The sequence below is a fragment of the Pleurodeles waltl genome, chromosome 6 (assembly GCF_031143425.1).
Source record: "Pleurodeles waltl isolate 20211129_DDA chromosome 6, aPleWal1.hap1.20221129, whole genome shotgun sequence".
Lineage (NCBI taxonomy): Eukaryota > Metazoa > Chordata > Amphibia > Caudata > Salamandridae > Pleurodeles > Pleurodeles waltl.
Window position 1 is genome coordinate 122,239,655 of NC_090445.1, and position 23,372 is coordinate 122,263,026.

The following is a 23,372-nucleotide window of genomic DNA, read 5'->3' on the forward strand; positions in this document are numbered from 1 at the left end:
AAGAGTCCTGGATTTAACAGGTAGAATCTTTTCTCCTAAAAGAGTTTCAGTTTCATCGTTTGTGATATATTGCCATGCCCGGCATTTTCAAATAACCATAAGTTATGGGTGGTACAATGTTTGAAACCATATGAGGATAGTACCAGAGAGTTTAGACAAGACTGCAAGTGGCAATAATCTATTGCTCTTCAAAACACCTTTCGTCCAGCAACATCAGAGACCCTGCCCTGATGGTCACAATGGCTCTTGTCTGAAGGTGGGACTGATGTGTCCAAATTGGTGTGCTTTCAGCAAGGAGGAATATAGCCTTGAAAGTTTATTTCTTGGGTAGAAGACGTTACAAAAGCTGCTAGTTGGTCCTGTGAGTCCACGTTTAAAATGTTTTACCGTAAACCTATTCTGGATGTTAGTATTGTTGTTGTAGGAAAGCTTTAAACAAGCCTATTCTGAGCCTCCAGTCCTGCCATAGAATTTCTAGCTATTGCATTAAGAATTTAAGGACACGGAGGCGAAGACTATCTCATCCATTGACGTTTATCACACTGTGCAGATTATGCTCTGAAAAGTTTTGTTTAGTGAAAGTATTTGTTCACCCTCCTTTATTAAGTGACTCAATTGGGTGGAGACAGCAATTATGGTTATGTATTGTATTTCAGGAAACAAACAAATGGAAGAAACATTATGGATGCCGAATTGCATGTCCTCACAAAGGGATGCAGTTACTATGATTCACAAAGGAACCTGTGGATCATTGTCTCCATTAACGGTGAAGTGCTTCTAATGAGGCACAAATGAATGTTCAGAGGAGATTGACAGTGGATTAGTTCTAGTGCTTTATGTTTCTATGGACATTGAGACTTTATATTCATCCAGAATGAAAGAAAGGATTTCACAACGAAAGAGGCAGCAAGATGGAATCTGTGTTATTTGGAGGGTTAAAATCCATTGCGATTGGTGGATTACACTATGACAAGTTGGTGTTACAATGTGAAATATAGTTTGCATTTTGAAATGTTTTGAGTGACTTCTTGGTATTTACAGAAAAGAAAAGTGCATAACCTCACCTCTGTGTCCTTAAGAGAACTGAAAATTCTAAACGGGATAGCTAGTATTTTTTTTTACTCTGCTGATTGGATGGCTACACTGATAACTTAGTTCAAGACCCAGAAACCTTCATGAACTACTTTCTTAATGTCTTGTCTGCAATCTTTTGGCAGATCTTCCAAGAAGGTCTATAGGCCACCCCAAATGGAGGATCCTAAGCACCCAGTAATGCTGTAGCTACTGCTGCTGCTGTTGGCCCTGGAGTGGCATTGGAGATTTTAAGGCCTAAGCAGATCTCCTTATCACTGGGACAACAGGAGAATTTGGCCTGGGGATTTGGCTTTAGAAAATTAGGGTCGATTTCTTTAGTAAGCAGGGCTACTTTTACCAATGGCACGAATGAGATTTATTTTATCTCTGCCAACTCCATTAAGCCTGGTACTAATAATAGGCTTGGTGAGGTGCTAGGCTACGTAATCACCATTATCACTTACACCAATACTTGAGGAGTTTTCATGTGAATATGAGCTTCAAAGCACCTTGTGACAAAACATTGTGTAGAGTGCCAATGTTCTCTAGCAGGGAGAACTTTGAAAGAGAACCTCATTGTGTGTAGGAAGACACAGAGTCTCCATCAGGCATAAAAGACGTTGGCATATGAGAGGAAAATCTGGAACGGCTATGCTTCTGTGGTGTATGAGGTGGACCCAAACCTCGGGTTCAGTAGAAGATTTCCTACATATTATGGATGCTTGCCTAGATACCATCTTAGAAGCTGTTAGCACGTCCAGAGGATGCAGTGGTGTTTCTACAGTATCCTCCAGTGGGATGACAAATCTCAAGAAACTGAAAGCCTCAACATCTTATTAGGCAAGAAGATCACTTTAGGAGATAGGTTCAATGTTGAGAGCCTCCTCACCCTCTCAGTAGCCATTCCTAAAGGGGTCTCAGACCAGCCGCTCACCGCTCCACCAGCTCACTGGACAGAACAACAAAGCCATCATGAACTCTGTACACTCTGGGGGCACAGACCCCTGACCACACCAGATCTTCAACCTATGTAGCAAGATGATCAGCAGAAAGCTCACTGCCATTTGCAACTGATCCATAATTTCGGCCTCCTTTCCCGAAGTACAGAAACACACAGAAGTCAAACCCCTTCACAGGAAAACTTCAGCCGACCCCAGAACTACTACCCCATTTTGTTGCTCCCCTTTCCCGCCAAGATACTCAAAAGGCCATCAACTGCCAACTCACGCAACACCTGGAGATGGAAACCCCTTTGACCCCTCCCAATATGGATTCCGTACCAGCCACACTACCAAGACCTCCCTGATCGCTATTACTGACGACATAAGAGCCCTCCTCAATCGTGGCCAAATGGTGGTCCTCTTCCTCTCAGCAGCATTCAACACTGTATTCCACCACAACCTTATCATGAGGCTGCGTCACCTCGGATTCCAAGGAAACGCCCTTAAGTGGATCACATCCTTCTTCATCGGAAGAACTTAGAGAATCCCCCTACCTTCTTTCACCTCGGAGCCCAAGGACATCATCTGCGGTGTCCCTGAAGGCTTGTCCCTCAACTCCCCAAATGTTCAACATATACATTATCCCTATGGCCACATCGTCAGATCCCATCGAATGAACATCATATTCTACGCAGAGGACACCCAGCTCATCCTCTCAGAATACCCCACCCCCAAGAAGGCCAGCTTCCACAGGTGCATGACGGACATTGCTAAATAGATGAAAAACTGCCTAAACCTCAATACAGACAAGACAGAAGTGCTGGTCTTCAGGAACAACACCTCCACATGGAATGACTCCTGGTGGCGTTCAAAACTTGGACCAGCATCCACCCCGGCTAACCACACTTGCAACCTCAACATCATCCTGGACATCAAGCTCACCATGAAATACCTGATTAACGCAGTCTCTTCCACCTGCTTCTTAACACTTTGCATGCTCCGTAAGATCTTCAAAGCTCCCTGTCAACACCAGACATACAGACACTTAGACCCTGGTCACAAGCCGACTGGACTATGGAAAAACACTCTGTAGGAATCAACACAAACCTCCTGAGGAGATTGCAGACCATACAGAACTCAGTAGCCAGACTCATCCTCAACCTTCCTAAGTGGATCCACATCTCCCCACACCTCAGGAAGCTCCACTGCCAGGACAGGGCACATTAGCAGGTTTAGCCCCAATCTGCATTCAGGGGGAAAAAAGCCCACTGAGTATGGGGGCAGGCTTGTCCTTGCATCGGGTGGCCCTCCAATTCCCTGTGCCCTAGACAGTCTTTCTGTCACCTAGGAGAGAGGGGAGGCAGGCCCCAGGGACAAAATAATAAAAAAAATCCAAAAAGGAATAGGCCAATGGTGTCTCACATGGGATGACTTCAAAACTAAGGCGGAAATTACCACCACCCGCATGGAGGTCTTGACCGCCACATAATGAAGGCAGTGGGGACCGCCACAGGCGGCCTTACACCACCGACAGGCTACTGCCGACAGGCAGCCTGACGATGGTGGAATTCTTCATTCGATAGGGCAGCGTTGCAAGCAGCGCTGCCCTGCGGATAAAGAACCCTTGTTCTGCCAGCCATTCCTTGGCGGGGAAAGGCTGGCGGGAGGGGTGCTCCGGGGGGCCCCCGTACAGTGCCCCATCGCACCGGTCACTGCCCGATTTATGGGCAGTGATCTGTGCGACGGGTGCTGCTGCGCCCACCGCACATCAGCATGGAGCCATCGGCGGGGTCTCAAGGGGGCTGGCGGTCTGTGATAAGACCGCCAGCATGAACACGGCGGGGATTCCCACCATGTTCATAATGACCCCCTATGTCCCTAAACATTCCTGAGGACAATGTAGTCTTCCTGCACCCACCACTCACATCCTGCAGGTGTGGCTGAAATGGAGATTGGGGGTTTATTCCAATGTGCCTAAACCACAGACAGAAAGCCGACAAGATGTCAGGGATTGGGTGGTAGCCTGTCCTGGCATTGAGTGGCCTGGTCTCCTCTTGTGCTCCATACAGTCTTTTTGCCACCCTAGATGGAAGATTAAACATTTAACCCCGATCTGCCCATTCAGCAAGCAAAAGGCCTACTAGAACAAGAGTAAATTAAAAATGAAAAAGGGAAGTGGGAGAGGGCTTGCCGGTCCTGATATCTGCCTGCATCCCCAACTCTAGGACTGCAGACACTCTGGGTAGATTGGTGGTGTTACTTCAAATTATCCTCCAGGAGGCAAAAAGTCCACTAGACACCAAAGATTCCAGTAAGCAAAATGTGTTTGGGAGGAGCCTGTCCTAGCACCGGGCCCCACTGCATTCACCCCTCAAGTACCAGTCTTTCTGCCCTTCTGGAAAGGGTAGGTTGAGAGTTTTACCCTTCCCACCTGAAGGGACAGAAGACCCACTAAATATCAGAGATTAGTTTAAAAGAATAAATGGGGTGGAGCACCAGCCCTGGCATTGGGATGCAACCTCAAAACCCCCTGACACAGTCATTCTACCTCTCTGGGGGTTTCTGTGCTCTGCAGGGCCATATGCTAGAACTACAATTAAATAAAGAAAGAAAGAAATCCCACTTCCCACTCATATTGTATGGGGGTGGCTGCTGCGTTCAGGCTTGCTGCTGGCGGATATTTCCAGATAACCTATCAAGCTTGGGACTCTCTGATTAGAGGCCAAAGGCAATTCAGATTGCTGTTGTACGTGTGGATCATAGCACATGTTCTTACCCAGAATGGCATGCAAATGTCAAAATTATATTAAAAAGCACCAAATGTCCTTTCATTTTGCAAGTAGGATGACTGCAGTATTCTGACTCAAGGTCAGAAGGCATCCATGGAACCATACAAACTCTGGGCCCTTCTGAAAACTAGAGATGTATGGTAATACAACATGGTGTAGCTTGTGTGGCTCTCAGTGTGTTCCTACCAATACCTTGCACATATCAAAACTATGTGAGTAAACCCTGGGTCCAAATGGAAAATGAGAGTGATGTGGAGTAATTTAGGCATAATGATTAAGTCTGCAGGTCATTCTGGCTAAAAAAAAAAAAAACGGACTTGTAGGAAATCAGCCTTTTCTGTTAAACGTCGCCCCATATTTTTTGCCTTTTTCTGGACACTATTTTTTTTTCTGTTGTTAGATGTGTATGCACTTTATCCCTGCTCACCAGTGGTAAAGTGTCTGTGCTCCCCCTTCAAACATGGTTGACTTTGCACAGTCTTTTTTCTTTGCAATATTTTTTTTATTGAATTTTTTGTCATCTTTTACAGTGATACATTGCATATCATTCTATAAGTCCCAACATTTCCATAACTGAGAACTTAAACTGATAACATCCAGTCACACCTTCTGTATCTTTTGGGTCCCTCCCGCCCGGATTTGCCAACCAGTTGTGTAGCTGAACTATCTCTCTGTATGAGTTATGTAGTTCTTATGTCTGCCTGCTTGTATACTGTTTATTTGTTAAGTAAGCCTGTCAATCAATCGCCGGCTTCCGTGTCTGTTTCTATGTCCCATCCTTGCCATAGTTTTTCGTATTTTTTTCATACAGCCTCTGCCCTTGTATACTTCTTTTGCAATAATTCTGCAGTACTCCATTCCAGTCTCCCAGTTCCGATGCATAGGAATGTAACCTGATCCCCATCTCTGGGCAATGTCTCTTTTTGCCACCAAACAGCCCAGATTGATAAGTATTCTTTGATATTGTGTCTGGTCCGAATTTTTCCTTATGCCCAGCGATGCCAGTCATGGTGTGAGAGTCAAGGGCATACCTGTGGCTCTAACTAATGATTTTTTTCACTCTTCCCCAGGATGTTTGTGTGTGAGGGCAGCTTCATAGAACATAGCAATGTCTTCTACATCCCGCAGCTGGTATCAGACCTAGTTTATACACGAGAGTGGGTGTATAGTATATCCTATTTAATATTTTGAGCTGCTCTGATAGCCCCTTGCATTGGAAATGCTAGAGCTTCTCGCCAGTCATCTTCATCTAGGTCCCCTACATCTACTGTCCATCTGTCATGTAGTTTTTGCAGTGGGCATTGCGTATTTCGCATTACCGTGCCATATGTCTGGGATACTAGTTTTATCTCAACTTTCCCATCTAGCAATCTGATCTCCAGTGGGGAATCTTCCTGCTTCTCCTTATTGGGTGGAATACTCTTTTTAACGGCGTGGGATAGTTAGTCATATATATATTAAGCCATTGTGTGTTGGGCATCTGGAATTCTTTCCGCAGGTGTGAGAAGGGGACCACCCTGTTAGCGTCCCACACATCTGCCAATGTGGATAATCCTATGGCATCCCATCCTCTAAACCCCAGCCGTGAAGAAACCTCTTTTAGTTTAGTGCCCTTCCATAGTGGGGTCCTCGGAGTTAGTCTGTTGTGCCAGCCATTTCTCTTGTGGGTTCCTCTAGCTTTCAATCACCCTGAGTGTTGCTGGTGGGAGACTGCCTCTTTACCGTCCATGAAAATAACTAATCATCCCCATCTCTCCTCTGTCCCTCCAAAACGCCGGATTGTCCCCCTCTGTGTATACCCACTCATTCACCATGCTTGCCTGTGCCGCGTCATATTTTTTCCTACATTAGGTAGTGCTATACCCCCTTCAAGTTTGGATCTTTGTAGTGTTTTCAGAGAAATCCATGGCTGACCTCCCACCCATATGTTTCGTGTCAGGTTATAGACCTTAGTGAAGAACTTCTCTGGTAATCTGTATGGTGCACTCTGTAATATATACATAACAGTTTGGGGAGCGTTATCATTTTAAACATCGCTGCCTTTGCTAGCAAGGAAAACGGCAGCAATTGCCAGTACCCTACCTCTTGTTCAAGGCGCTACAGCAGTGGTGCCAAATTAGCCCCATAACATTCGTCAGGGGAGTGGGTTATCCAGATCTCCAAATATTTAAACTTGGTTTACTCTAGTCGGAGTGGCAGTGTGAATTGAGTATCTGTCTGACTGTCGTCCAATGGGAACAATAATCATTTGTTCCATTTTATAGCAAAGCCTGAATGTGCCCCGAATGTGTCAAATATATGTTGGAGCCTGTCTAGTGTGTGTGCCGTGTTGGTTAAGTACAGCAAAATATCATCGGCGTATAGCGAGATACAGTCTTCCTCCCCCTCACGGCCCAGCCAGCGCCACACTTGTGGGTCAGTTTTTATTCATGCTGGCAGCACTGCAATTGCCAAAGCAAACAGCATCGGAGAAAGTGGGCATCCCTGCCTGATGCCCCTCCGGTTGCTGAATGCACGTGAGGTATATCCAGTGACCCTCACACCCTGGCTATAGTACGGTCATATCGGAATCTTACCCACCATATGTATTTGGAGCAAAATCCCATCCCTTCCAATACCCTAAAGAGGTAGGCCCATTCTACCGAGTCAAACGCTTTGTTCGCATCCAAAGAGACTATTGTTTTCCCCTCCGGCGAGTCTCAGACGAAGGCCAGATTGTTGTGTAGGCCACTAAGATTCAGCCTAATCGAACGACCCCACATGAATCTAGTCTGGTCCGGACGTGCCAAATGTGTGATTACTGTTTTTAACCTACTTGCCAGCACTTTAGCTACTATTTTAATGTCTGTGTTTATCAGTGATATGGGCCTATACGAGCCACATTGATCAGGTGGTTTCTCTGCCTTTGGGATCATTATCACTACTGCGGTGCATGTCATTCCATAACATACCTGTCTGGAATGCTTCCGCTAGGGCCTTGTGTAGTGGGGCAATTGTGTGTTTACATAGCTGTTTGAATAGTTCGACTGAGAATCTGTTAGGGCCAGGAGTTTTCCCCGATTGCATTTGTCCCAAAGTAGTCCCGACCTCCTCTACCATGATTTCTATGTCGAGAGCCATTCTTTGATCCTTGTTAAGTCTGCCTATTAGACAATTGTGAATGAAAGCCCGCTCATGTACTTCGGGGGTAGTTATGCGAGAGTCATAAAAGTTTTCCAAGAATATGGCAAATGCCTCTGCTATTTTCTTACTTATTCGGGTCTTGCTCCCAGAAGACTGCACTATCTCTCTGATCGTCCCTATTTCTTTCTCTCTCCTTCCCAACTATGCTACCAATTTACTCATTTTGTTTCCTCCTTCATATAATCTTTTTTGCTTTGCTAGGTAAGACGATTTCACCTTATTCTTGGTTAAAATTTGGTTCTCAGCCCTCTTCAGTTCTACCGCTCTTATGCTATTCTGGTCGCGCTTCCTTGCATGCACCTCCTCTAGGTGCGTTATCTCTTCTTCTAGTTTGGCTAAGGTTGCATGCCTGCCTTTCCTGTCGTGTATCCCCTGAAATTATCACACATCTAATCGTGGCTTTATACACCTCCCACAATGTCCTTGTGCTCTGCACCGTTATACTGTTTTCAGCAAAGTAGTTGTTAGAGGCCTTTTGGAGGTGTTCCAATTCCTGTTTATTGGTGAAATGCCTTACTTCCACCCTCCCCATGTGTTTGGGTTTGTGGGTCAGGAGATTTAGCGTTATCAGGAGTGAGAAGTGATCGCTCAGTCCCCTAAGTATTGCGCCTCAGTGAATTTCTTGATTGATTTCCCGGTTGTGAAGTAATCTAAATGGGAATGCATTGAATGAGCTCCAGAATAAAATGAGTACCGTATCTCAGTTGGGTGCAAGCTTCTCCATATGTCCCGTAATCCCAATGTCTGTGTGAAACCCTCTAGCTGTCCTCTGGTCCCCGTTCCCTCAGTACGAGTACTATCTTTGTCCCTTTTGGTGTCAACCACCAGGTTGAAGTCCCCCCCCCAACACCACCAAAGCCTGGGGGCGTCCAGTAATCGCTCACCCAAATTTTTAAGTGTATCAGTTTGGAGCCCTGGTGGAGCGTACACATTCACCAGCATAAGATCTTCTCCCTCTAGTTCCACCCTTTTTGCCATGCATCTCCCCTGTGTGTCTGTCCAGGTGTATTGTTCATGAAATTAAAGGGACTTCATTATCAAAATTGCGACTCCTCTTGAGCCTGAGGTGTATTGTGCCCAGCTTCCAAGTCTGTATTGCTGACCTACGAGATAGGTCTGTTGTAGAAACACTACGTCTGTTTTTTTTTTTTTTTTTTACTATTTAGCGCTCTTTGGACCAAGCTCGTCTCTTATTCTCCAGGCCATTGACGTTCCAAGTTAATACTGTCAAGTGTTGCAGGCATGTCATGGTGGGTATATCTTGTGCGTTTTCATTGGTGTGGAGCCCTCATTGTGGGCCAGGCGTGACCCCAGTGTACCTTGTCGGTGTATCCTGGTAAACCAAAAACTCATAAAACTTGCCCCCCCTCCCTACCTTACCGCATAGTGATTCCTCAACTAACCACCCCCAAAACTTAGGTATGCACGAGGCTTGTTCACTAATGGGGTTGCACAATATCGCTGTGGCCTAAAAGTGCTGGTGTGATGTGCCTTTGCGTCCCTTATCTTGGCATCGTTGCCTCCAGCGTCCTCCTATTGATGGCAGAGCATGGCTCATCCCTAGCCCGTTTTCCTTTATGGTGGTATGGTAGCCTTGATCTGCGAGTATGCGCTGCTCTGGTAGTACTTGATTCGGTGATATGATATCTATCTTCACACCTCTACGCCAGTGTAGATGTTTGGTCCATGGAGTGGGGAAACGGATTTGCTATTCGCTGTCCGCTACGCAATTGGCCATTTTAGGTGTGTCTCCTTATTCCTGGCTTTCTCCCTGTTTGGCTGTGTCTTCCCCGCTCACCCCCTTCGTTCCACAAAATTCCGCTGGCGTCTCTGGGGTGTGGGTGACACAGTGTACTGCATGGGGGTGAGAAGGGGGTGGGTTGGTAGGCCCTTCTCTCGTGTGGAGCGGTCGCTGCTGTGTTTCCTTTATTTTCGGTCACACTGCATGTGAGCCACCAGTCTTGTGGGCGCTCTCTGACCCTGGACTTTGCACATTCTCAATTAATATATTTTACTTACCTACAAGTCCCTAGTACATGGTACAAAACGTACCTAGGGCCTGTAAATTAAATGTCACTAGTTGACTGTAGCACCTATATGTGCTATCTACTACGGTAACAGTGTAAAACATGGCTTCAGGTCTATCATTGTAGCCTGACTGTGGCAGCTTAATATCTGCAACGCAACCTTTCAAAACAAATCCTTTTGACAAGTCAAAACTCTGCTTCTAAATACTAATAAGTCATCCCTATGTAGGCTCTGTCGCTCACAAGGAAGGATGCTTGGTGGTTTAAAGTAGGGCATGTATAAAATGAATGCTAACGTCCTTACAATGACTAAAATCCAAATTTATTTTTTTAATGTGGAGGGCCCAGCTATCCTATGTAGAAAACCAGAGTGCAGATTAAAACACTAATACTATGTCTCCTGAATGGGACCAGCTAGAAAAATAAGTATACATCTATTTTAATAGTGATTACAAATACAATTCAATGGTGAAGTTGGATTATTAATAAATATTAAGGAACAGTACTTTTAGAAAATTATCTTTTCCGTGCCTAAAGTTCCTGGAGGCTAAATTTGCATTTGCTTCCCTGCTTCTGCTAGCCAGTAATTAGCATTTGACTAGGCATGAAAAAGGTAGGAAATGCTTCCTAGCAGCAAACAACAGACTGACCTGAATAGGCAGAGATGACTCCCATGAAACTGACAGAATATGCAGGGTGGGCTGTGGCTTTTTTTTACACTACAGTGGCAAATCCTGCTTGAATGTCAATTCTGCTTGACAGGTCTGCTAGGTTTACACATAAGACTAGGAGTGCACTTAAAAGGATGAGCAACGAGATGCCAAAACAATTCTTGTGTACCCACTGGTTGTTGGAAAACCCTACTCTGTCCTACTAGACTTCTGTATCCAAGTAAAATATTCATACAGTGGCTACCCCAAACTGGAGTTTAGTGTTAGACGTGAAAGGGTACTAGGATTACCATAATTCCCCCCCATCCCCATCCCCCCCCCCCCCCCCCCCCCCCCCACACACACACACACACACACACACACACACACACTCACTTCAGAGCCCAGGTTTAGTGTGGCAGAGGACTTTCACCATTTTGAGAAGTGCTTAGGATGTGCCTCAACAGCATTTATCCCATTGTTTAGGGCATGCCCAGGAGTCATTCCCACCCACTAGCTTGTGCCAGGTATAAATGTGGCATCTCCAGGCACCTAATCAGACACTCCTGGCAGGAAGATCAAGAAGAGAATAGCAGGTTAAGGGCTTGAGCTGCTGTCTGCAATCTTAGAAGAGCTCTGGATGACTGCACCTGCTCTCTCTTGTACTCTGAGCAAAGAAGTGGACTCCAAAGATCATAAGTCAGACCTGTTAAAGTTACATGGACAAAAGCAACAAGAGGCCTTTTCCTGCCACCGTCCAGCTGATCAGTGGCAAGAGGACATGGACTGGACCCTGCTGCTTGGCCTCCGCCCCACACTCTGTGAGTTTCTAAGTGCTCCCACTGAGTACTTTGGGGACTTTAGAAATGTACTCCTGTGGATGATTGGGATTTAAAGGAAGTAAGTCAGAAGGTGAGGGTCAAATTGTGCTTAGGTCCTGGTCTATCTCAACCATTGACTATCATTGATAGTTTGGGCTTCTTGGGGCAATTCCTGCTTAAAACGTTAAAATATCATACATCAGGGTCCCCTTAGGGGATTTTTTGTAATTTAGTTTATTACATTTTACTCTATATTTCTAATTCGTTTGTTGTTGTTTTGCATATTAGTATTTTGATATTGCATATATACGTTATACATTGCTCTAAGTTAAGTCTGTCTGCTATGTGGCATAGCTCTGTAGGGGACTGAGCTCAGGTTAGTGACTTTAAGGGTTCACTCTGACAAGGGTTGTGATTATCCCTTGGGGAATGTAGTCAACCACTCACTTAATAATCCAATTTCTTATATAACTCAATCCAGTTACTCAACCCTCAAAAGCCACACAGCCCTGGATTCCCCTGGGTGTTTAGTTTTAAGAACTGCTAGGGTTAGAAGCATTTTCCCTTGGTACCGACTGACTGCACCCAAATACCTCAGCTACTGTCATCCCAAGAATTCATGTAAAATTCTGAATGTTTCCACTGGATGTTTTTGGGCCTTTTCTGTCTTGTATGATAGGCCCAGCCATACATGTGGGTTACCGTTTTTATAAGAAAAATCTATGGGAATGTAAAATAGTGCATTTGTTATCATATACTGAATTTCTCTATATATTTGGCATTCAAATTTCCAAACACATTTTGAAGAAATGCTCTTTCAATTAGCTGGCAAACTTTGGAGTAAGGGTAACCCTTATCTCTAAACTCGGATTCTTGGGTACATCACAAAAAGGCATAGCTTTTCTTTTTTATTAGATTTTTCTGTATAAAGTGATGTATAGTCGGTACACAATTAAAAAACACTGTAAGCGGGTCCGTGTTTTTTGGGCTTTTTTTGTTTTGTTTTGTTTTACAACTGACAAAAACTATATATTGCCTGCCGGAAAAGTTGATAAGATATATTCAATCAATAAATCAATCAATCAAGGGGGCCTTGCAAAGCGTAAACTTGTCACCTGGGGCGGTCTCCAGGTGCTGGAAGGATGCTGCAGGCAGTTGAAGAGCCAAGGCTTGAGCTGCTTTCTGAAACCCATTAGGGAAAGGGAGGTGCACAAGTGGAGGTCGTTTCAGGACCTGGTGGCAAGGTGAGAAAAGGAGCGACCTCCGAAGCGTTTACGGCGGATGCGGGGGACGTGGGCCTCGGCGTGGGAGGCTGAGTGGAGTTCTCAGGTCGGTTGGTAGTAAGTGAGGCGGTTGTTGATGTAAGCGGGTCCAGTGTTGTGGAAGGCCTTGCATGCGTGTGTGAGGAGCTTGAAATGGCATCTTTGCTGGGTGGGGAGCCACTGGAGGGCCCTGAAGTGGGGAGAGATGCTGGCTCTTCTGGGGAGGTCCGAGGAGGAGTCTGGCAGCCGCATTCTGGAGCTATTTCGTTGTTCCGGCATAGAGCGTGTTGCCGTAATCGAGTCGGCTAGAGATGAGGGCCTCAGTGACTGTTTTCCTCTTAGAGATGGGGATCCAATGGAAGATCTTGCGGAGCATGCGGCGGATATGGAAGCAGGCAGATGAGACTGGGTTGATCAGTTGCTTCATGGTTAGTTGGGTGTCCACGATGATCCCAAGGTTGTGTGCGTGGTTGGTGGGTGGGGGACCATGGTGGCGGTCCACCATATGTCGTTCCAGGGGGAGAGCTTGTTCTTGAAAATGAGGATCTCCATTTTGTCACAATTTAGCTTGAGGCAGTTGGTCCCCATTCAGGTGGTGATGTCAAGGTATTTTGGAAGTTGGTTCTTGTGGTGGCAGCGTTGTCTGCGAGAGATAGGATGAGGCATAGGATGAGCTGGGTGTCGTCGGCATAGGAGACGATGTTGAGTCTTTGGGTGTGTGCGATTTATGCCAGTGGAGTCATGTAGGTGTTGAATAGGGTGGGGCTGAGGGAGGAGTCCTGGAGGACTCCACAGATAATGTCTTTGGGTGCAGAGATGTAGGGAGGGAGGAGTAACGGAAACACCCTACGTGCTCAGCCGATGAGGAAGGAGGAGATCCAGTTGAATGTGTTGTCTTGGATGCCAATGCTGTGGAGTCTAGTGATGAAAATGTGGTGGGAGTCGTGTCAAAGGCTGCCGATAGGCCGAGGAGGATGAGGGCAGCTGTATCCCCTAGGTCTAGGAGGCGTTAGTTGCTGCAATCAAGGTGGTCTCCGTGCTGTTACTGGGCCAGAAACTGGATTGGGATAAGTCGAGCTTGTTGTTGTCTGCGAGGTAGTCCGTGAGCTGGCGGTTGATGGTTTTTTCCAAGACTTTGGAAGGGAATGGGAGGAGTGAGATGGGGCTGCAGTTTTTGAGGTCGTTGGGGGTCGGCTGCGGGTTTCTTCCGGAGGGGCTTGACTTCAGCGTGCTTCAAGGTGCCAGGGACGGTGGCTGTGGAGATGGAGGTGTTGAGGATTTCTGCGAGGGAGGCTCCGATTTCTTCTCTTTCTAGGTTGTAGAAGCGGTGCAGGCATTGGTCTGCTAGGGATCCAGAGTGGCTGGAGGCCATGATGGAGATAGTGTCTTTGGTGGAGAGCTGCTTCCATTCGGTGATCTGGTAAGGGAGGGAGTAGACTGGTGGGTTCAGGTGCGGGGTAGCTGAGGTCTGAGGGATGGGGGGGTCAAAGCTTTTATGGTGAAAATAGTCCGATAGCAAGTCGCATAGGGCTTGGGAGGGATGCAGTGTGTTCTCTGTGGTGGAGGGGCATGAAAATTCCCTGATGATGCTGAATAGTTCTTTAACGTGGTTGGTGCTCGCCTCAATGCCAGTGGTGACTGCTTCTTTCTTGGTCTCCCTGAGTCCGTGGTGGTATCTGTTGAGGGCAGACCTGAAGGTGTTAAGGTTGGCGGGGCCTTGTTGGAGCGCCAGTGTCTCTCGAGTTTCCTGCAGTGACATCTGAGGGTCAGCAGTTCTGGGGTGAACCATTTGGCTTTCTTAGTGGGCTTGCTGCTGGTGGTGCTTTTTAGGCGGGTGATGGTGTGGGAGGCTGAGGAGATCCAGTTGGAGCAGTTTTGAACACTGTGCTCGAGGGTGTCCGCGAGGATGCGTCTGGCTTCTTTGAAGGCAGCATTCCAGGGTGTTTCCGTTACTTTGCTCCAGTTGCGGCAGGGGATGGTGGGGGGGGTCTCATCAGGGTTCAGGCAGTCCATTGATGGTGAAGAAGCTTGGGACTTTCTGATTGGAGGCCCAAGGCAATCCAGTTTGCTGTTGCAAACGTGGATCATAGCACATATTCTTACCCAGAATGGCATGAAAATGTCAAAATTATATTAAAAAACACCAATTGTCCTATCATTTTGCAAGTAGGATGACTGCAGTATTCTGACTCAAGTTCAGATGGCATCCATGGAACCATACAAACTCTGGGGGCTTCTGAAAACTAGATATGTGTGGTAATAGAACATGGTTTGTCTTGTGTGTCTCTCAGTGTGTTCCTACCAATACCTTGCACATATCAAAACTATGTGAGTAAACCCTGGGCCCAAATGGAAAATGAGAGCGACGTGGAGTAACTTTGGCATAATGATTAAGTTTGCAGGCCATTCTGGCTAAACAAAACAAAAAAACGGAGTTGTAGGAAATCAGCCTTTTCTGTTAAACGCCGCCCCATATTTTTTTTGCCTTTTTCTGAACACTAATTTTTTTCTGTTGTCAGATGTGTATGCACTTTATCCCTGCTCACTGGTCGTAAAGTGCCTGTGCTCCCCCTTCAAACATGGTTGACTTTGCACAGTCTTTTTTCTTTGCAATATATTTTTATTGAATTTGTTGTCATCTCTTACAGTGATACATCGCATATCATTATATAAGTCCCAACATTTCCATAACTGAGAACTTAAACTGATTACATCCAGTCACACATTCTGTATCTTTCCGGTCCCTCCAGCCCGGATTAGCCAACCAGTTGTGTAGCTGAACTATCTCTCTGTATGAGTTATGTAGTTCTTATGTCTGCTTGCTTGTATACTGTTCATTTATTAAGTAATTCTGTCAATCAATTGCCCGCTTCCGTGTCTGTTTCCATGTCCCATCCTCTCCATATTGTTTCGTATTTTTTTTTCATACAGCCTCTGCCCTTGAATACTTCTTTTTCAATAATCCTGCAGTATTCCATTCCCGTCTCCCAGTTCCGATGCATAGGAATGTACCCTGATCCCCATTTCTGGACAATGTCTCTTTTTGCCACCATACAGCCCAGATTGATAAGTATTCTTTTGATATTCTGTCTGGTCCGAATTCTTCCATATGCCCAGGTGGGTTTATGGGCCCTTCTCTTGTGTGGAGCTGCCATGTTTCCTTTGTTTTCAGTCACACTGCATGTGAGCCACCAGTCTTGTGCGTGCTCTCTGACCCTGGGCTTTGCACATTCTTAAATAATATATTTTACTTACCTCCAAGCCCCTAGTAAATGGTACAAAATGTACCCAGGGCCTGTAAGTTAAATGTCACTAGTTGAATGTAGCACCTATATGTGCTATCTACTACAGTGACAGTGTAAAACATGGCTTCAGGTCTATCATTGTAGCCTGACTGTGGCAGTTCAATATCTGCAACACAAGCTTTCAAAACAAACCCTTTTGACAAGTCAAAAATCTGCCTTTAAATATTAATAAGGCATCCCTATGTAGGCTTTGTGGCTCACAAGGAAGAATGCTTGGTGGTTTAAAGTAGGGCATGTATAAAATGAATGCTAACATGTCCTTACAATGACTAAAATCCAAAACGTGTTTTTAATGTGTAGGGCCCAGCTATCCTATGTAGAAAACCAGAGTGCAGATTAAAACACTAATACTGTATCTCCTGAATGGGGCCAGCTAGAAAAATAAGTATACAACTATTTTAATAGTGATTAAAAATACAATTCAATGGTGAAGTTGGATTATTAATAAATATTAATGAACAGTACTTTTAGAAAGTTATCTTTTCCATGCCTGAAGGTCCTGGAGGCTAAATGCGCATTTTCTTCCCTGCTTCTGCAAGCCAGTAATTAGCATTTGACTAGGCATGAAAAAGGTAGGAAATGCTTCCTAGCAGCAAACAACAGACTGACCTGAAGAGGCAGAGATGACTCCCACCCTGTGGCTTTTTTGACACTACAGTGGCAAATCCTGCTTGATTGTCAATTCTGCTTGATAGGTTTGCTGGGTTTCCATATAAGACTAGTAGTGCACTAAAAAGGATGAGTAACGGGATGCCAAAAAATTGTTGTGTACCCACTGGTTGTTGGAAACCCCTGCTTTGCCCTACCAGACGTCTGTCTCCAAGTAAAATATTCATACAGTGGGTACCCCAAACTGGAGTTTAGAGTTAGATGTGAATGGGTACTAGGATTACCATAGTAATTTCCCACACAACATCCCCAGCCTTCAGAGCTCAGGTTTAGTGTGGCAGAGGACTTTCACCATCTTGAGAAGTGCTTAGGATGTGCCTCAACAACATTTATCCCATTGTTTAGGGCATGCCCAGGAGTCATTCCCATCCACTAGCTTGAGCCAGGTATAAATGTGGCATCTCCCGGCACCCACTTCAGACACTACTGGCAGGAAGAGCAAGAAGAGAATAGCAGGTTAAGGGCTTGATCTGCTGCTTGCAATCTTAGAAGAGCTCTGGATGACTGCACCTGCTCTCTCTTGTACCCTGGGCAAAGAGGTGGACTCCAAAGATCATAAGTCAGACCTCCTGTTAAAGTTACATGGACAAGAGCAACAAGAGGCCTTTTCCTGCAACTGTCCAGCTGATCAGTGGCAAGAGGACATGGACTGGACCCTGCTGCTTGGCCTCTGCCCTACACTCTGAGTTTTTAAGTGCTCCCCTGAGTACTTTGGGGACTTTAGAAATGTACTCCTGTTGATGATTGGGATTTGAAGGACGAAAGTCAGAAGGTAAAAATCTTTGACCAGGATGGACCTGATTGGTGTATCTAACCCACGATCCACTGCGGTGAGCGTCAAATTGTGCTTAGGCCCCAGTCTATCTCAACCATTGACTATCATTGATAGTTTGTAGTAGTTGAGGTCTGTGGGGTAGGGGTCAAAGTTGCTGTAGATGTCAGCGATTTTATGGTGAAAATAGTCCGATAACGAGTCGCAGAAGGCTTGGGAGGGGTGGAATGTGTTCTCTGTGGTGGAGGGGCATGAAAATTCCCTGATGATTCTTTGCCGTGGTTGGTGCTCGCCTCAATGCCAGTGGTGAGTGCTTCTTTCTTGGTCTCCCTGAGTCCGTGGTGGTATTTGTTGAGGGCAGACCCGAAGGAGTCAAGGTTGGCAGGGGCCTTGTTGGAGCGCCAGTGTCTCTCGAGTTTCCTGCAGTGACATCTGAGGGTCAGCAGTTCTGGGGTGAACCATTTGGCTTGCTTAGTGGGCTTGCTACTAGTGGTGCTTTTTAGGGGGCGATGGTGTCGGCGGCTGTGGAGATCCAGTAGGAGAAGTTTTGAACACGGCGCTCGAGGGTGTCCGCGCGGATGAGTCTGGTTCTTTGAAGGCGGCAGTCCAGGGTGTTTCCGTTACTTTGCTCCAGTTGCGGCATGGGGTGTTGGGGGGGTGTCTCATCAGGGTTCAGGCAGTCCATTGATGGTGAAGTGGACGACGTTGCGGTCAGTCCATGTTACCACGGTGGTGTGGGAGAACTTGACTGTCGCTGGTGGAAAAAAATGGGGTCCAGTGTGTGTCCTGCGCTGTGTGTGGGGGCGCTGACCAGCTCGGAGTGGCCGAAGATGCTCATGTTTTCGAGGAGTGAGGCAGAGTAGGCGTCATCCAGGCATTCTAGGTGGAAGTTCAGGTCCCTCGGGAAGGAGCGATGGTTGGAGTCGATAGCCAGAGGAGAAATGAAGTCAGGGATAGAGTTGCAGAAGCTGTGGCCGGGGGGAGGGGGGATGCAGGTGGTCTGTAGGCGAGGGTTCCTCTGATGGTGGTTTGGTCTGGAAGTTGAGGTGTTTCATGATTGGTGTTGTGTCATCGTCTGAGGCGGTGCAGTGGGGGGGGGGGGGGTCGCGGTTGTGATGACTGGGGCAGATGTAATGGTATATTAATTTTGTAGATAGGCTTTCAGTTTAAAAACTTGCAAATGAAAATCTAAATCACGTATTTCTTGCTTCCTACATATCATCATTACTTTTCTAGTTCAATTATTATTATTTTTTATAGGAAACCCTATATCAACCTGCATAAATGACCCCATGCAGAATGCAAATGTGTGTCTATTTTTGAGAAATGTATAGCTTTCCCACCTCTTTTGCCCCACTAAGGTAGGTATGAATGCACACATAGGAAACACCGACTACCTCTGTTGATGCCCTTTTTAGTAAAAAAAAAAAAAAAAACAACAACAAAAAACACACTTTCTTGCACAACATTTCCCTCCACATTTTATGTGTGTTTTGTGTAAAAAAAAATGCAACAATTTGGTTGTTTTCTCTGGCTCCTGCATAGTAAATCACAAACCAGGAGTACCTTGACATTCCCCAAAGAGGACACATAATTGACAGCTTTCTTTTGTAGAAAGAAAGTTATGAAGGCTGAACAACAAACTGCCATAACTGTCAAAAAGGGCTCTTACCTGGGAGGGGCTGGGGAGTCGTCAGCATTAAGGGGTTAAACTGATGAGCAGTGATGTAACTGCATATGTAAAATAAGAACACCTAGGTTTTAATCCCAACTTTTTCATTTAATAAAAGTAGTTTGACCCTGGGAAAATCACTTCTCTCTGTGCTAAGTTTCCTTCTCTGAGAAAATCAGGTTCAATTAGAACCTAGCTGTGCACCAGTTTTGGAAGCTTTGCAAAAGGACTAGGCTTTCTTGTTCAGCCTGGAAATGTTTGCATCCTTAGGTCTGGTTACACACAGATTTAGCTATCTACCTCGGTGGTATCAACAACACACAAATCAAATGCCAAAGCCAGTGAGTCTGGCCTCCAACTGAACGTACCTTTTTGAAAATTCTACTGGAAATGTTTTCCTTCATTTATTTGGTGTGTCTAACTCACTAAATTAATCACTTTTTTTGTTGGCAGGCGAATACACAACTCTGGTGATACTGGAGGCAGGCTAATGGAAAGAATGGATGGCGGGCCTAGGGCTCTTTATCGGTTTTAATTACCTAAGCTGGTGACTATGACGGCCCTTTTGTGGTTCCTTCATCTTTACTAACCCTGCTTTCACCAGTCGAAAAAGGATACAGTCGGTAAATTATCATCTAATAAGTAAATTCAAAGGCATTGAAAACAAGAACCCGTGCTAGCTGGACTCCAACACATTAGAGATTCTAATTAACGTCTTTGTTAAGGTTTCTATTGACAACTCATCCTAGAGCTCAGGAGTTCACAGTGTAGTTTGACTTTTCACAGTTGTGGAGAAGGTTAAACAATGAAAAATCTGCAATAACATATTAGTTCAACCATGGTTACCCCCTTTACCATGCACCATTATGTTACCCTCATGATTTCATATCAGCAGGGTGTGTCATCGCAGAGGTTAACTTCTTGGGTGCGATAGATGCAGTGTGCGAAGGATTTCTATCGCAGAGGTATGATCAAGCAAGCGTGCCAGTACACTTCTGCTCACACCTCTATACATACACCACAATATTCCTGCACTTTTAGGTAAAATTTGATTTCAGTGTCCACACAATCGAAGAAGAGGTCACCAAGTTCATCCGCAATGAGTGTCATCTTTCCCTCCATCACGTCGTTTATAGCTTCCAGGCTCTGCTGCTCCAGCCCCCTCATCTGACGGTGGAGCGCCTCACTCTCCTCCTGTGTGAATAGGACATATGTATCAAAACTTACAGAATGAGTAAATTCTACTAAATCCAGACATTTATACTTGTAGTTCAGAATCTTCTTCCACTTCCTCAAGACTCATACGACGTGCCAAGTCCCAAACTACTGTCTGAGGCACCAGAAAATAGCTTGCACGGTAAAAGTTAATGGGAAGCATGCGCATTACGGACTCCAACTATACCTAATGACAGCGGACGATGAGGGGTAAGAGGGGAGAATGAAAGAAAGGGTCTGGAGGCTATGAAATACCAGCACTGGAGCTTCTAAAGTGCAGAAATTGTTCCTGAAGCACTAGTTAAACAAGTTTGTTAACAACTCTTTACAGAGCTTAGTCTCAACCTGAGGTAACAACCATGGAATAGTGAATAAGAGCACATCTGACAAAGCCCATATGGCTGTCTGGCAAAACATATAAATGGGAATAAGGCACAAGAAAGCAACAGATACCATCTTGGCTCTCATAGCTTGCACGGTGAGCTCCTTGGAGTAGAGTCCAGCAGCGTGGCAGAACTCAGATCAGTAGGAGACGATGGAATGAAAAAGCCTCCTTCACTCATAAGTATAATTAGGGTGAATGAGGCCCAGGACAGGTAACTCAACACCCTATTCGCGTCACCATTATATTATAGCCAGGAATGTTAAAAAAAATCAAGTTAAAGGGTGTTATGGTTGGTAGTGGTCTAATAGTGTCTACAATCCAAACCAAAAGAGAAGTGAAATTCACAAGTAATGGTATGGCCTAAGCCTGAGCTCCTATCCTAACCATCTAGCCATGTTTACTTAACCTTTAAATCCCTCCCCCACAATACACGGTTTCCAACATGAAACATATTTCCACACAGAAAGTAACACATCACATGATGTAAAATATGACAAATTACATCTATAATCATAGAACTTGCATCCACATACTTATTCAGTTTCTTATTTACATCTCATTTAAAACTTCCACAAGTGATGGTAGGGGCTGGACCTATGGGAGGGCCTTAACATTATTAATTGTGCCCGTTCATTGAACTGCCATAAATTGCAAAGTTGGAAATGAGATGTGATGTAAAACAGCACGTGGTAGAGATTTGCAGTCCGATGTAAATGAGGACGGCAGCAGTGGGTGGTAAGGTTAAGTTCTTACTAGAAGTCCTACCCCAACAAAACATGGTTGATAGCGAAAGAGTATTCTATGCTAACTCATGTTGCTTGTATACAAGTCAAAGTTTAGGGTGTCCAGCTTGGGAAACAGCGTTGGATGAGACAGATTCAGTATGGACCCTAACACTAGAAAGGATACTGATTTAGGACATGCAGCAGAGAGAACCTCAAAAGGGTCCCTGGTAGAATTTGCCACAGCTCCTGTCAAAGGGACTACCTGCTTAGTCTGTAAGGTATATCAGAGCACAGACAACCATTGAAAAGCACATTCTAGTAGAATTTAGGGGCAAACCCACCTCTGGATGAGAACTGCATAACTTTGGTGGCAGCCATGAGTCTCCTCAGTTTCCCAACAGTGATACAAGTCTGAACCAGTTTTCCAATGGCTGTAAGCCCCAACAACAGAGTATATCTCATTCAAATGTATGATGGAACAACGCATGCACTTACAATGCATGTCTTTACCACGCAGTAAGTACAATGCATGGTCATTACCATGAATGTACTTACCACTAAATGTTTTTAACCTTTCGGGTGCCTTGGACGAGGTGACCTCGTCCAAGGCACCGGTTCCCGGGTGGCTTGGACGAGGTCACCTCGTCCTACACCCGGGAACTGTTGTGCTCCCCACCCACCCCTCCAAGGCAGGGATGGAAGGGGAAGCCCTTCCCCTTCCACCCCCGCCCCCCCCCCCTCCTGTGACGTCAGCGCGCGCTGATTTGTCACAGGGCCTCCCCCATCGCGCTGGAAGCTGAGAAATGCTTTGCATTTCTCTTTCGATCACGTGGGGGAGGCCCAGAGAGGCTTCAAAGGGAAGGAAATGTATTCCCCGGGCAGAAACCTCTAGGCACCAGGGATCTTTTTTTTCAGGTGGGGAGCGACCCCTTAGGCAAGGGTCGCTTCCCTAGGGGGCAAATTATATTTAGGCCAGTTCTGCCCCCCTTGGGGGAAGATTGGCCTATTTTGATGAGAAACCTCTAGGCACCAGGGCAAATTTTTTTTGTGTGTTTTTTTTTTTGTTTGTTTGTTTTTTTAGAGATGGGGAGCGACCCATTAGGCAAGGGTCGCTCCCCTGGGGGGTAAATTGTATTTAGGACTATTTCTGCCCCCCTTGGGGGCAGATTGGCTGATTTTAGGTCAATCTGCCCCCAAGGGGGCAGAAACCACTAGGCACCGGGGATTTTTTTTGTTGGCGCCAATGTCACGCTGGGGGAGCGACCCCGTAGGCAAGGGTCGCTCCCTGGGGGGGTTTGGGGCAAATTTATTTTAGCCCATTTCTGCCCCCCCTGGGGCCGGCTGAGCTAGAGGACAAAATCCACAGGTAGGCACTTTGAAAAAAACACCTCTGTTTTCTGTGAAAAAATGTGATGTGTCCACGTTGTGTTTTGGGCCATTTCCTTTTGTGGGCGCTAGGCCTACCCACACAAGTGAGGTACCATTTTTATTGAGAGACTTGGGGGAACGCTGGGTGGAAGGAAATTTGTGGCTCCTCTCAGATTCCAGAACTTTCTGTCACCGAAATGAGAGGAAAAAGTTTTTTTTGGGCCAAATTTTGATGTTTGCAAAGGATTCTGGGTAACAGAACCTGGTCAGAGCCCCACAAGTCACCCCATCTTAGATTCCCCTGGGTTTCTAGTTTTCAAAAATGCGCTGGTTTGCTAGGTTTCCCCAGGTGCCGGCTGAGCTAGAGGCCAAAATCCACAGGTAGGCACTGTTTTCTATGAAAAAATGTGATGTGTCCACGTTGCGTTTTGGGGCATTTCCTGTCGCGGGCGCTAGGCCTACCCACACAAGTGAGGTATCATTGTTATCGGGAGACTTGGGGGAACGCTGGGTG

The 23,372-nt window shown here is 45.8% G+C and overlaps 1 protein-coding gene across 3 annotated transcripts in view; it reads right to left on the bottom strand.

Annotated features, from left to right (window-relative positions):
* Positions 1–15,346: 15,346 nt before the first annotated feature.
* Positions 15,347–23,372, bottom strand: part of SCRN2 (secernin 2) — a 59,434-nt gene continuing 51,408 nt past the window's right edge. For 2 of the 3 annotated variants that reach the window (XM_069237512.1, XM_069237511.1), the window contains exon 8: positions 20,023–20,359. In XM_069237512.1, the coding sequence (XP_069093613.1) occupies positions 20,165–20,359 (195 nt within the window). In that variant the 3' untranslated portion in view covers positions 20,023–20,164. Of the gene's footprint in view, positions 20,360–23,372 lie in introns of all 3 variants that reach the window. The other variant, XM_069237510.1, reaches the window with a different exon arrangement.